We start from the raw sequence: 14,772 nt of genomic DNA on the forward strand, positions 1-14,772 counted from the left end.
CCCCTCTTTGGGGGTGGTGTTGGGGGGGTGGAAACCTCTGATCCCTTCAGGTCTTTTTAGAGCAGGGTGGGGAAGAATTGGGTTGCCCACCCCAGCTCCTGGAAGGCTGCTCTGGGACCCCGGACGCTCTGTGTTCTGGGCGTCAGCTGGCCTTTCCCCTGCAGACCCCCCGCGCGTGGTGAGCCTGGAGGAGCCCGAGCTGCGCCTGGAACATTGCATCGAGTTCGTGGTGCGCGGCAACCCGCCGCCCACACTGCACTGGCTGCACAACGGGCAGCCGCTGCGTGAGTCCAAGATCATCCACGTGGAGTACTACCAGGAGGGCGAGGTCTCCGAGGGCTGCCTGCTCTTCAACAAGCCCACCCACTACAACAACGGCAACTATACCCTCATCGCCAAGAACCCCCTGGGCACAGCCAACCAGACCATCAATGGCCACTTCCTCAAGGAGCCCTTTCCAGGTGAGGGCAGGGCTGCTCTGGGGTGACTGATCCCCTCCAGGAGCTCAGGGGGACGGGGAGTGGGGGCTTCAGAGGAGAGGCAGCATCAACACAAACACCGTCATCAACGACAACCAGACACACACTGGAACGTATTCAGCCATCACCAGAATTTTGTGCAAACTAGATGAAGTCTCTGATTTCCAATAGCAGTCACAGTGAAAACCAAGACCCCCTCAGAAATACACAGCTGTACATATAAGGCTATATGGTGTTACGGTGGAGAAAGTGGGGACTTGAGAGGTGGATAAGAATGGTGGAGAATCTGGACCCAATTCTTTTTTTTGTTGGGGGACTCTGGGCATGATCGTTGCCTCAATACACTCATCTGTGAAATGGGCATGATTGTACTTCTCCCATAAGAATCTCGTGACTTTTAAATACCTTAAAGTAGACAAAGCACGTATCACAGGCTTTGGTACCTAACGATGGTTTGCTGACCTTCCATTACAAGGGGCTTCAGGGTCTATCTGGTTCAACCCTACATGTAACAGGCAAGTGAACAGAATCTTTCCACTTGCTGGGTAGTAATAAGGCCTTGGCTGGGTTTCCAGGTCTGTGGCTCTTTTCCTCTAGCTCCGTGGTGAGCTGATGGGTGGAGGGTACCTGATGCTGTCGGCCTGGATGGTGCTGATTCTAGTGGATGGGGTCATTGAAATGATGAAAGAGCTTTGTTTGAGTATTTGGGAGGGGAGTCTGTCTTTCTCTGTCTGGGCTAGGATGTTTCAAATACCTTCCTGAAGTTAGAGGAGAAGGGAGAAGAAAATACTCCCAAGAGTTTAGTGAAAGTGGTTGCAGCATCTCTTGGGGATGGTTTTGGTAGCTGATAGGTTTCTGTCAGTGAAGCCATGTATCTTTGATGACCTTGGTGATGTGTGCTGGGAACAGGCTAGATGACCTCTTGGCCTTCAATTCCTGGAAATCCAGGATTCTAATGAGATAAGGGAGAGTGTAAAGACTGATCTCGATCTCTCTGTCTCTCTCTGTCTCTCTCATACACACACACACGAGGCAGTGGATGACTAGCGCTGTGCAGCATCTGCTTATGTGAAGGTGATTTCACAGCATACAGATAATCAGAGGGTAGCAGTTCCAAGAGGCCTTTTTAATCTTAGTGCAAGGAAACTCAAACTTTAGAGGCTTTGAGAGAAACTCTGGAGAGATGAGGCTGCCTGGGAAGCTAAATTCTTGCCACTGAGGGCCAGGGGATGGTGGAGCCATCACTCAGGAGAGGACTGAGAACGTGCCGATGTTTGAGACCCTGGCCATCCCATATGGTCCTACATTTCCAACATCATTCCCAGTATGCCCCGTAAGAGGCCTCAGGACACTTCCCACTGTGGGCCACGCAGGAGCTGGAGGAGTCCCGGCTCGCACTGCAGAAGCAGCAGCTTTTAGATGCAGAGATACTTTGCTTTTCGGGGCCAAAGTCAGGCTAGGCTTTGTTGGCATAAAGGGCTGGAATGGCCCTTTGCCCTGCTTGTGCCCATCTGGTGATTAGAGAATGATCTGTTTTTAAAGAGGAGAGTCAACACTCCCCGATGGGCGAGGAGTGAAGCCCTCGCCAAAGTAATGCTTCTGTTTCCAAAGGGAAGCTTCTGGGGCCTGGCGAGAGCAGGGAGCCCTGGAATGCTCGGGAGGGAGGGGGAGCCACCCTGGCTTCTGCACGCAGAGGGTGTCCTGGCCATGGGGCAGCAGGAGCAGTGGGCACGGCTTTTCCTTTGTCCTCCCTCCCCTTGGGAGGGAAGCAGTTCTCTGCATCTTTCCAGCCATGCAGACACCTCCTCTGTCCCGAAGAGACACAGATGCCCCTCCTCTTCATCTCTGGATACGCCTGTCACCTTTTCAGGTCTCCTCAGGCCAGTGGTTCTCAAAGAGTGGTCTCCAGACCAGCAGCCTCCGCATCACCTGGGCAGGTGTTAGAACTCAAATCCTGGAGCCCCACCCAAACCTACTGAATCAGAAACTGTGGGGTGGGGCCCGGCAGTCTGTATTTTAACAAGCCACCCGCCCCCGAAAATTCAGACGCTCCCTCGTTTGCCATCTCCTGCCGTGGCATTTGGTGGACCCAGGAGGCCAGAGGGAGGGTGAAGTTACAGAGGAACTTGAAGGGAAACAGCTCACCTGAAGTGGGTCCCTCAAACCCATCTACACCCTGCCAGGGCCATCCTGTGCAAAGGTTTACTTGTTTGTAAAGGAATCAATGGATGATGGAAAGGCAGTGACAGGGAAAAGATGGGCCAGCCATGTCAAGAGACAAAATATCTAGGCATCAGGAGAGTAAATTATCCAGGGGAGTGGACAGTAAACCTCGCACCTGCTGAGCCTGGATACAAAGGCTCTCGGTGGGCTCCTGCTCTTCTCTTGCTGTGGTGTGGAGACGTCGTATTTGTCATCTGTACCCCTCTCGCTCCCAGGCAGCAAAACATAGACATTAAGAGCAAGGGTTCTGAAATCAGACAGATGGAGGTATTATCCTATCTGTGGCCCCTACTGGCTCCGAGAATGGGGCTTAGCACATGGTTGGCGTGAGGTGAAGGATGATCACTGCTCGGTGCCTCTGTTTCTTCATCTGTGAAATGGGAATGATAACCAGAGCTCCCGCCTAAATTGCCCTGAGGATGAATGAAGTGATGTCCACCCAGTGTTTAGCTCCGTGTCCGGACAGAGGGAAGGTTCAATAGCTGTTGGCTACGACTAGGATTCTAGGTGGAGAGTTTAGGAGTTGAGTTTAGGAGTTCTAGATCTGGTCGTCACTCTCTAATCAAGCTGATAAGTTCTCGCAGACAGCCTTCAGGTAGTTTACTAGGGTGGTGGTTATGGAGTCACAATGCCAAGATTCAGATTCTCATTCAATTGCTTATCAGCTCTGTGATCTCAGGCAAGTTACTCAGTCCCCTGCTTCTGCCTCAAAGATTGTAGTGAAGATTAATTCACACTTAGTGGATTAATCTACCTAAAATATTTCCCACAGTGCTTGGCACAGAGTAAGCACAGAATTACTGTTCGTTTTTATTATTATATTAAAAAAAAACCCACCCAAGGGCAACTGAAAAGAGATTTGTTTTGGGGGAAAAACAGAGATCTGAAGGTGAGGGTCTCCTTTCCTGACTGTTCATGGGCTGGAGACCCACGGGAGAGATTTGATTACATTGAATATATTCAGTGGAGCCGTCTGCAGATGAAGAGGCCTCCATCAGAAGGATTTTTGCAGAGCAGGACATTGAAATGAAAATGTTCTGGAAAAGCTTTTTGTAAACTTCACATGCTATACAAATGTTGGTGTTTCCTTCTGCATTTCCAAAGAAGCACTAGAATGTTCAGCCTGGAGTTCAGCCTTAGCGTAGGAACCAGTCCCTGGAAAGGGAGATTTGCTCTAGGAGCATGGAATCCTCTTTGGTGTTCCAGGGATCTGGGCCTAAGAGTGGGGTCCATGAGGAGTCAGGGATCCGAGTGTCAGGGGAGGCTGGGAATCATGTTAAGGTCGAGGTGGTACCTGGAAGGTCACCAGTTGGGGATCCTTAGATGATGATGTGATAGAAGGAGGAATGTTGCCAAGGTATGTGTGTGTGTGTGTGTGTGTGTGTGTTTGCCTGCACATGTGCAACAAATATCTGAGACAAAACGTTTAGGAATAAGTGAGCTGCCATAACTCTTGAATTCTCATTTCTTTTTACCTGACTGGGAATTCTCTTCATCATGATCTTGTGACAGCAGAAACCAGAATTCCGTCAGGGTCCTGGGTACAAACCATGGGGGACACCATTGCCCCAGTGCCCCTAGCCGCATCAAGGCTGGTTTCTTTCCCCAAAAAACTTGTTGAGACTATAATGTGGTCCCATCCTGCCAGTGTTGGGGGGAAAGGAGGCGGCAGCAACGTGTGGCCTTCTGTGCTGGGTGGGCAGAGCATGTGGACGCCTGGCGCAGCTCCCTCCTCCCTCCTCACACCTGAAGCCAGGGCATCTCTTCTTGTTATCACATCTCTGTGCATCTCTCTCTATCTGGATGCAAGCTGCTGCCTCTCTTCTCCATTCTCTGGATCCCACTGGCTTTTCCCACTGGGTTTTTCTTGAGGCGTTTGGGATCTGGAGGAGACACGTGCCTTGCTTTCATGCCCAGTTCCTGTTCGGATTCAGATGCTGCCTTGGCACACTGGTCCAGTTGTCCTCCCAGCCTGCTGGTGCGGGCTGAGGTGAGGACCACTCTTGGGTACCACCCTTTTCCAGGGTGAAGTTCTGAGTCCTCCCACAGGTTAGAGAGAACCCAGGAGGTCTGGCTGTTCCAAGGCTTGTGTGCTTCCTGGGTGTATAAATGTTTCCAGGCTCTTGCAAAGGAGATAAGCATTCATAGGCTGATTGAGAGATTACAGGGTTTACAGATTCGGGCAAAACATTTGGCTGACGTGAGCATATTCTCTAATAAATGAGAGCCTTATGAGAAATATGCAAATTGGTGTTAACTAGGAATTCATCTGGCACCTCTCTTTTCTCAGGCTCTGAAGCCAAGGCTAGGGCCCCCTTGCCTCCATCCTCCTCCCAAATCAGCCATTTGGTCACCTGAAGTTTAGAAGAGGGTGGGGGGCCTGAAGGGCACACTCAGGAATCTGGAGAAAGCTGTATTGCTCTCCCGCAAAACAACACAAAGTGAATGATGAACAAGCAACCTATTAACAGTGAATTTACTGTGAATAAGACTTTCTCTAAGGGACTCCTTCACAGAAAGCATCCATTTTCCCCACGGGTAGTTAGGGAAGAATATTTGCTGGCGCATACTTGATAGAGCTAAGACCACAATGACTGTGAAAGCCTAGCCAAGGGCCTGGTAAATGGAAGACCCGCGATGAATGAATGAACGAATAAGTTGTTCTTATTTTTCAGGGTGTGGTAGGCTTGTGCCAGGAGGAGGTGGAGTAAAATGCAGTGGTTCTCAAAGGGACCAGCAGCCTCCCCATCATCTGAAAACTTGTTCGAAATGCAAAATTCTCAAGACCTCCCCCAGACCTCCTGAGTCAGAAACTCGGGGGTGAGGACCAATAATCCATATTTCTTTAAAATGTTTTAAAAGATTTTTAACTTTTCATTTTGAAATAGTTTGAGATTTACCAAAAAAGTTACAAAATAGTACCAAAAACCTTCCTTATACTGTTCACCCAGCTTCCCCCAGTGTTACCGTCTTACATGACTACAGGGCAGTGATCAAAACCAGGAGAGTGACGTTGATACAACCCTATTACCTGATCTACAGACTTTATCTAAATCTTACCAGTTGTCCCACTGCTGTCCTTTTCTTCTCTGAGATCCAATCCAGGATTATATTGATACATTGTATTTAGCTGCCATGTTACCTTATTCTCTTTAAATCTGGGGCAGTTCTTCAGTCTTTCACGATCTGTGCACTTTTGAAGGATCCTCACTAGTTATTTTGTAGACTGTCCCACAATTTGGGTTTGCCTGATGTTTTCTCACAATTGAATGCCAGTTAGGCATTTTTGGCAGGAACACTGCAGAAGTGATGCTGTGCCCGTTCAGTACATTGTGTCAGGGGTACACGACGTCTGTACTTTTTTTTTTTTTTAATAATTATTTTGAGAATGTTTGTTCCTTTTTTTTAAAAATTAATTTATTTATTTATATATTTTTTGGCTGTGTTGGGTCTTCGTCTCTGTGCGTGGGCTTTCTCAAGTTGCGGCGAGCCGGGGCCACTCTTCATCGCGGTGCGCGGGCCTCTCACTGTCGCGGCCTCTCTTGTTGCGGAGCACAGGCTCCAGACGCGCAGGCTCAGTAGTTGTGGCTCACGGGCCCAGTTGCTCCGCGGCGTGTGGGATCTTCCCAGACCAGGGCTCGAACCCGTGTCCCCTGCATTGGCAGGCAGATTCTCAACCACTGCGCCACCAGGGAAGCCCCGTCTGTACAGTTTATTACCAGTGATGTTAACTTTATCACTTGGTCAGGATGGTGTCTGCTAGGTTTCTCCACTGCAGAGTGACTATTTTTTTCTCCTCTGTAATTAATAAGCATAATATTTTGAAGCTTTGTAAATATCTTGTTTCTTATCATTCTTTCACACATTAGTTTTAGCATTCATTGGTGATTCTTGCCTGAAACAAATATTAGTGTGCCATTTGTCAATGGTGATTTTTCTATTTCTATCCTTTTCCTCTACATTTATTAATTGGATTTTATTGTAAGGAAAAGCTTTCTTTTCTTCCTCATTTGTTGATTAAATTACTTCTTTATATCAGTATAGACTCATGGGTATTTATTTTGTTCTATGAATTATAATCCATGTATTAACTTGCTAGGGCTGCTGTAAGAAAGTGTCAGAGACTGAGTGGCTTCAACAATAGAAATTTATTTTCTCACAGTTCTGGAGGCTGGAAGTCTGAGATCAAGGTGTCAACAGGGTTGATTCCTTCAGAGGCCTCTCTCCTTGGCTTACAGATGGTTGTCTTCTCTCTGTGTCCTCACATAGTCTACCCTCTGGGTATGTCTATGTCTTAGTGTCCTCTTATAAGGACACCAGTCATATTGGATTAGTTCCCACCCTAATGACTTTATTTTAACTTAATTACCTCTTAAAGACCTTATCTCTAAATACAGTCATAGTCTAAGGTACTGGGGGTTAAGACTTCAACATATGAATTTTGGGCAGATATAATTCAGCTCATAACAATCTATGACTGTCATTATATTGTCATTATATTTTGTTGCTCAAATCATCCCCAGTTTGGCCATTGGCGACCCCTTCACACTGGCTCCTGTGTCCCTTCTTCATGCCCCCATTAATTCTTGAGCACCTTCTTACTTTCCAGTACTGCAAGATGTTCCAAGCACATCTTGTACTTTCTCTGCCCCAGCCCTGGAATTAATGCGTTTCTCCAAGGACCCCTCATTCTTTTTACTGGAGGATGGTAGTGATCACCTCCTGGATGGTTCTGTGGCATGCTAAAGTTTGAGAATCTCTGATAGAGTGGTTCTGAGCCCAGACTTGGATTTGAATCCAGCTCTATCCCTTCTTAGATGAGTGACATTCAATTAGTTACTTAATTTCTATAAGTCTGTTTCCTTTTCTGTTGAAAGGGGATAATGCTACCCACCTCCTAGGGCGGTTATAAGGATTGATGTATTACATAAAGCATTTTGCACAGCCCCTGGCTCATAATCAATGCCCAATAATGATTGGCTGTCATTATTAGGTGAGCCATTTCTAAAGGCCAAAGACCAAATAACACATTTTCATCTGGGGAGTGGACAGATTCTAGAGGGATTCCCAAGAACGTCTCAATGACCTACTAGAATAAACTCTACATATCGATCTGAGGAATTGTGTCTTGAGATCATAGCTGGCATTTTCCAGGAAGATCCATGGAAGCCCATCCTGCAGCATTTCTTCTTGGCGCTAATGTACCACCAACGTTCCCAACACTCTGGGCACCTGAGGGCAGGAGGGATGAGGGTGAGATGGTGAGTCTGGATGTAGTTCCTCATCTCATAGTATGGTTGCTAGTCTCCAGGTGGACCAGGCCACCTCCCTTGAAACCAGGAGTTTTAGCTCTTATTCCTTCTCCATTTGGAAGACCACCTTCTAAAGAGTGTGGGGGAGGGGTGACAAGCCAAGGATTTTAGTTTTCAGTTGCCAGGGCAACAGGGGATCATGGTGAGTGGGAGAGATCATAGCTATGAGAAAGACAGAGTGCGACTGTTCTGGTTTTTTATTACGTTTGTTAATGATCTCTTTGTCTTTTTTGCAGAGAGCACGGATAACTTTGTCTCTTGTAAGTCTCTTTTACCTTTTGCTTTGAAAGTGATTTATTCTGATACTTTTGGTAACTACTGAGTCCAAATAGCCCTCTTTCGTATTCTACCAGCATCCTCAGACTCATGGCCCCTGAGAGCATCTGAGTGAACTGTGAAAGGAGAGTAGAAATACTTGAGCAGTTCCAAGCCCACTCCTCTTGGACTCCTCACTTGCTGCCTCAGTTTCCCCGCAGTTTTCTAGGGTCTGACCGTGTTGTGGGTCTTCCCACCCAGACGGACAGAGGTGGTGTCAGGAAGGATGTGGGGTTCACGTGCCCCAGTGGACCCCTGTTGAGCATCTCAGTTGTTCTTGCAGAGAGAATGTGGAGCCTATAAACATGTTAGTGTTTGTCACCTGCTTTGAGAGCCAGGACCTACCTCGTGTGGAGCTGTGATTGACAAGGTCTCCTGATAGGTTCCCCTGTCCTCAAATGAGATTATTGAGGCTCAGTCTATAAGTGATTCGGGGCCAGGACTAGACGATCCCCAAAGGATTTGGTGTTTCGCTCATGGTCTGTGGGGAAACCTATATTTATTCCTTTTCCTTTTGTCCCCTGTGGGAGAGGAACAGGGGCGGCTGAGGCCATTTCTGCTCCCTGTTCGGCCTGAGACAGTAGACAGTCCTGTTTAGAACGCCCCTTGTTGTTTGGCACAGATGTAAATATAACCTGGATTCCTTTGTTTGTCCTCGGTCTTTGAGGACTTGTCATCTCACAGGATGTCCCTCCAGAGAATTTTGAACTGGGGCTGTCTCTGGACAAGGAGGTGATTCTAGAAGTAGGACTAATGGATGCTCGGCTTCCCATCCAGGCCTTGCTGGGAAGAGCAGATGTTTCCTAGTCAGATAAACTTACTGCCAACTGAAGCTGCCATTGTGTTCTGAAACCTGCCGTAGGGCAATGGAGAGTGGGTCGTTTATGGGGCCACAGGCCTCCTGGCTCTCACTGAGGAGTGAAGAGGGAACGAGGAAGGGCATGGAGAGCCTGGGACAGGATAAGGGGTGCAGAGAGGAGCTGAATGTCAGCAATAGCTACCATCACCCACGAAACTGGCCGAATCCAGACCCTGGCTGTGATCCCAAACCATTTTCTTCCCTCTTATTTATCCAATAGTTCATGGCCCACATTGCCCAGGTTACGTTATTTACCCTGGGATGGGGATTGGGGGATGGGGGCGAAGGTTCTTTATACTTATGGAGTCTGTCTTTGAGCCATCAGTACCCACCAGGCAGCCACACGGGGATCCAATCTCTGGGGACCCCTGCAAAGCCTGGGGAGGCCAGGCAGTCAGAGTCTGGCTTCAAGGGGATGTTCTCCAGCAAGAACTTTCAAGAGGGCTTGGGAGTTAGGCAGGGACTGTGGCTGAGGCTCTCGTAGCCAGGAAGCTAACTACTCTTCTCTATTTATGTTTGGTTTTCAGTCTACGAAGTGAGCCCCACCCCTCCTATCACTGTGACCCATAAACCAGAGGAAGACACTTTTGGGGTGAGTCACTTCTTGGTCAAGAGGAAGGTGTTTACTGCTGCAGTAGTTTTTCAGTCTTCTGTTTTAGTAGCTAACTTTTCCCAATATTGCCTTATTTGGAACTCTAGCATATGTGGCATAGAGAAGCCGTGATGAATGACCTCCTTTCAGGTGTTTAAAACCTTCCTTGTTTGATGAGAATAATTCATTGTTTGAGGAAGTCTTTGAGGATCTGCTTTAAGCCCTAGGGCTCGGGAGGAGAACAGTTTGAAACTTCCCACTCCATTAGGAGCCAGCTGGGCCTGATTCGAAGGGGCTGCTAACTGTACAGGCTTTTACAAAAGTCAGAGTTGCCCAGGGAATCTTCTTGGGTGGGAGGTGCCCCCACCCCACGCTCTCAGAGCCTGAGGTTTCTCTGGGGAGAAAAGGAAAGGGGTCTTTTTAGAATCTCCTGGATAAGAATATTATGCAAAGAATGTCAATGTAAAGATGCAAGATTTGCTTGCTAATTAAAACCACAATGGAGCAACAGGCAGAAGCATCTCTGGGCTTCCTCCTGCATCTCTTAGGATGGTCTCCAGGTGAGAGGGCTTAGAACACTGAATCATGGAACTTTCTCTAATCAATCTGGGTAATTTATTTTTTGATGTTCTTAGAGTCTCATAAATTACATCTTCTCAAGACTTTACCCAGTCTGAGAAGTTCTGAAGTTCACTGAAGTTCTGGGAGGGCTACAGTTGCTACTGTAATGGGATGTTCTCATCTGAGCATGCGTGTTACTTCATACTCGGGTTTTCTGTAACTGCTCGACTGTCTGTTTTTGGCTCCCGATAGGTATCCATAGCCGTTGGACTTGCTGCTTTTGCCTGTGTCCTGTTGGTGGTTCTCTTTATCATGATCAACAAGTATGGTCGACGGTCCAAATTTGGAATGAAGGGTAAGGTGGGATTTTCATTCGCAAGGGTCTCATGGGGGAAACATGGCTCCTTTTGATCAAAAGATGCTGTTTTAATCTCTTTGCTCTCTGAGAGGGCTTCAGGGTGGTGGGCTTAAGTGGCCCTGGTGGAGACTCCCATCTACACGTTTATTATTGGTAATGATGGATTGAAGGCAGTGTTGGTGTGAGGACCAAACTGTGGACCACCTGGTTTTTCTGTCATGACTGAAAACATTGCTTCACTGGGCTGGTACAATGAGGATGATTTGGGAAAGAAGTTGGATTTGAGGGCAAATGAAGAGGACTTACATTTCTTTTTATTTTTGGTGGGTAAAAGGACTCTTTGTTTGAGTAACTTGGTTTTTCTCTTGTCTGCACCCATCCTTGGAGTTGTGATGAGAAGGTATTAGCAGAACTAAATGTGGGATGGTAGACTGGGGCATTGAAAGGTTGCCCATGCATGGTATCTCAGCACGTAGCTCTACACAGGGTTCCAGAATAGATGCCAAGAGCAACGTGATTACTAAATCTGCTGGCCAGTTTCCACGACACAGAGTACTCAACCCCATTACAGCGGGGGTGGGATGGGAGACGTGGCTCTCCGCCAAGGCTTGGGAAAGGGGGACTGGCACAAAAGGGGTTAACATGGTGAATTAGCATCCATCTGCCTGGTCCCAGGATGGATCTGACCAAATGACTCAAGGGAGGCTGGATACCAGTGCTTAAACAGAAACTTGAATTTCAAGATACACTCCCAGCTGGGGTTTCCATTTATGGCTGATGTTAATAGGAGATGGGTGGGGAGGGAGTATGAAGTGTTTGACAAGCCGTCAGGTTCCTGAGCTAGGATTCAGGTTGGAGTCTTCTGGTGAGATTATGGGATCCAGAAAGATGAATTTCGATGACTTCTGCACACGAACGGGTATCTGTGGTTGGGGTCTTGACCTGGGAGCTCAGGAACTGAAGGGGAAAGCATGAATGAGATTCACAGGGATAGTGGTCCCCTGAACTTATATGTAAATGTTTAATTGTTTGTACATGGTGGCAGGGGGCGGGGTTGGGAAGGAACTAATCCATAGCTTCTATTATATTGTCAAAAGAGTCTGTGACCACGCTACAAGTTTAGAACACTGATATATAGGAAGGGATAGCCATAGAGAACTGGAAAGGCAGAAATCATGGGGGAGGACTGTCTGGCTTCCCAGAAGCCTCCTGCCTCCTCCTGCTCTTGGCTGAGCTGAACAAGTCCCAGAAAAGCAAACCAGGTTTTCTTGAAGCATATGAAATATTTTGACCAAGAGAAATACGCGTAAAGGCAAATTATAAAACTTCTCTATATATTAGAAGTTTGGCCTGAAGCCAGATGACTTAAACAAGAGGAGACCACGGTCAGCCACCTTGGCTGGAGAGGTTTTATCTACCAGTACCCCACGGGCCAAACAGGGCTTCACAGGTTTGGAAGATCAGTGACCACCATGCAAGCTCTGAGCCTTCAGTCTTAGCATCATCCTTGGGCTCCTGGCTTTGAGGACCTGGCACTAGTACTTGTGCAAAATTTTCCTACCATGGGAGGAACTTTTCTAGCTCTTCCTTCCTCCACCTAAGAAAACAGCAGGGCCTTGACCAAAGAGAAGAATGGGGCATTATTGCTCTCCCCCTCGAGAGGCACACCACCAGCTGAGACCCTGCGACAAGACTGGCACCACCATACGAGCAGATTTTTCCTCTTAATTGTCATCTGTTTTCTGGAACAGCGTGTCCCCGTATCGGATGGATTAGGCAGCACCCAGGGTGGTGCTTTCCCTTCAGCTGTCCTTGGAGCCTCTCCCAACACCCACTCCCCTCTCCCGGGCTCAGCTGCCTTCATTGGCCCTGGTTGGGCCACAGGAACACGTCCATGAGTTTGGAAGTGAAATACTCCTTAATTTAAAGTCAGGCGACCTGAAGAAGTTGGGCTAGAGTGAGAGGCAAGATGGGATGTTGTATCCAAGGCTGACCCTGTTTAGAATTAAGCCTGCATCTTTCTGATCTTTGTTATGCCTGATTGTATTTAGTTCTCATCTTAGGATGAAACAGCAAATGCCCCAGGCTGCATACACCCTTGATCTTTTATTAGCAGCGGGCCCCCCAGTCCCGAAAAAAGAGCAAAGTTGTGGGTACCAGAAGTCCCCCAAATCTGACTCAGGCGAACCTCCATCTCTTCAGAGCCACCCCTTCCTCAGCTTTGAATTTTCAAATCTGGGTTAAAAATCTGTGATGCCACTTAATTGCTCTTTGTTTCCAGCAAAGTTACTTAACTTCTCACAGCCTCTATTCCCGCAACTTCAAAATGATGGAATGATACCACCTCCCTCATTGCATTGCTCTGAGTGTTGAGATCTGTGTGTCATTGACATTTAAAAGGGTCCCTGTGGTTGTCGTTTTCTTCTTTTCTTTGTGTATTAGCCTTTCCAAGCTTCTTTCATTGTCCTTCGAGGAAGGGCTGCCCTCCCAAGACTTAATCATGCCCTCTTTTGTCCCACACAATATTTAGTAAAAATGCTTTTCTTCTACCCTAATCCTAGGGCACTGTCATTATCTCGCTCACACATCATCTGTCCTGTTAGACCAGGAGTGACTTGTTGCAGAAACCCGCAGTCACTCAGCTGAGTATGCCTGAAACTTTGCACAGTCTTTGACAAATTGTTTCTGAACTTAGAATTGAATGACTTTAGTTTTACTCAGAAAACAAGCACAGCTTGTTAATCAGTAATGGGCTAGTTAGGGCTCATTTGGAAATCTGAGATGTCCGGGCAGTGGAGGTAGAGCGGGGATGATCTGGGAAACTCATAAATAATTCCCACCCTCCACATCTGAGGGCCTGGAACACAGTGTATGGATGAGGAGGACTTATTAAAATGAACTTCCTTCTGAGAAATAAAAAAATATATAGAAAAATACTGACATTAGTATAACAAACACTCATATTCCTGTCACTTAGAATAAGTAGTTGAAGCTGTTACTTCTGTTGCATCTAATGTTTTATTCCTATTACTGATAAAACGAAGATGGCTTTCACTGTCACCCCGGTCCCATTTCCGCTCCCATTTCCACAGACAGTCATTAGCTTGAGTTCACTGTGCATCCATCAGTCCACTTGTTTTTGTCTCTCTCCCTGTATCTCTGTCTCTCCTTCTCTGCTGTCTCTGCACACCCGCCCTTCCCACCATGGCTCTCTCCCAGCTGACCCCATACCCTGCAGACTGCCACCTTAGCAACTGCCTCTACTCTATGGCAATCCTAGTGGCCAAGTCTGGTAACCAGCTCAATTTTATAATTCTACTTATGTATATGTATATGTATGTTTTGTTTTGTTTGTTTTTTTCCAAATCACAATTGCATTTATTCATAGACATCTAGAAGACAATCAAAAGTATATTTGTCTCTTACAGACCTTATTAATAAATTTTATGTGGGTGAGAGAGCTTGTGTCCCGAGAGTTTTAAACAGCATGATTAAAGACTGTAACACTCCCAAGAGTGGTCACAGATAGGTACAGGATGTGAAGAAAGATATACATATATACATACACATATACATGTCTACATAAGTGAATACATTTACAAGATGCATTACTTTGTGTATGTTTTAATTTGTACACGTGTTTATACTCTAAGCACCCTTCTGCATCTTCTTTATTTGCTTGTCATGTGTTAGAGATCTCTCCATGTTGGTACATATAGGAATTCCACTGGGGACCTATTTTATGGAAGTTGAATGTATTAACCAGAGTTTATAGAAATGAACTGAAAATGCGTTGTCTCAGACACTTTTTTACTGTTATCAACTGCCATCTTGTTGATCAAAATTCCGGCCTGGGGAGAGGTCAGGATTCTGCCCTGTGGAGGGGTTAGGATTCGAGCTCATCTTCTTTTATAATCACAGAGGTTCTAAAATGGGACTGAGTGTCCAGTGGGCTTTCTTTGGACTGTGGATGAAGCCCCATGCTTTAGAGTGGCAGGATGATCCTGAAGTATTTGGTGTGGTGTGGGCACTGACCAGTCAGAGCACATACTACCCTCCTGCTGGAGCCGGCA

The 14,772-nt window shown here is 46.9% G+C and overlaps 1 protein-coding gene across 4 annotated transcripts in view; it reads left to right on the forward strand.

The window, feature by feature from the left end:
- The window catches only part of NTRK3 (neurotrophic receptor tyrosine kinase 3), a 373,167-nt gene that overhangs the window by 124,688 nt on the left and 233,707 nt on the right, over window positions 1-14,772 (forward strand). For all 4 annotated transcript variants that reach the window (XM_061179966.1, XM_061179967.1, XM_061179968.1 and 1 more), the window contains exons 8-11: window positions 165-461; window positions 8,251-8,274; window positions 9,716-9,780; window positions 10,594-10,696. In XM_061179966.1, coding sequence (XP_061035949.1) covers window positions 165-461; window positions 8,251-8,274; window positions 9,716-9,780; window positions 10,594-10,696 — 489 coding nt within the window. The remainder of the gene's footprint in view (window positions 1-164; window positions 462-8,250; window positions 8,275-9,715; window positions 9,781-10,593; window positions 10,697-14,772) is intronic.

The sequence above is a fragment of the Eubalaena glacialis genome, chromosome 2 (genome assembly GCF_028564815.1).
Source record: "Eubalaena glacialis isolate mEubGla1 chromosome 2, mEubGla1.1.hap2.+ XY, whole genome shotgun sequence".
NCBI lineage: Eukaryota > Metazoa > Chordata > Mammalia > Artiodactyla > Balaenidae > Eubalaena > Eubalaena glacialis.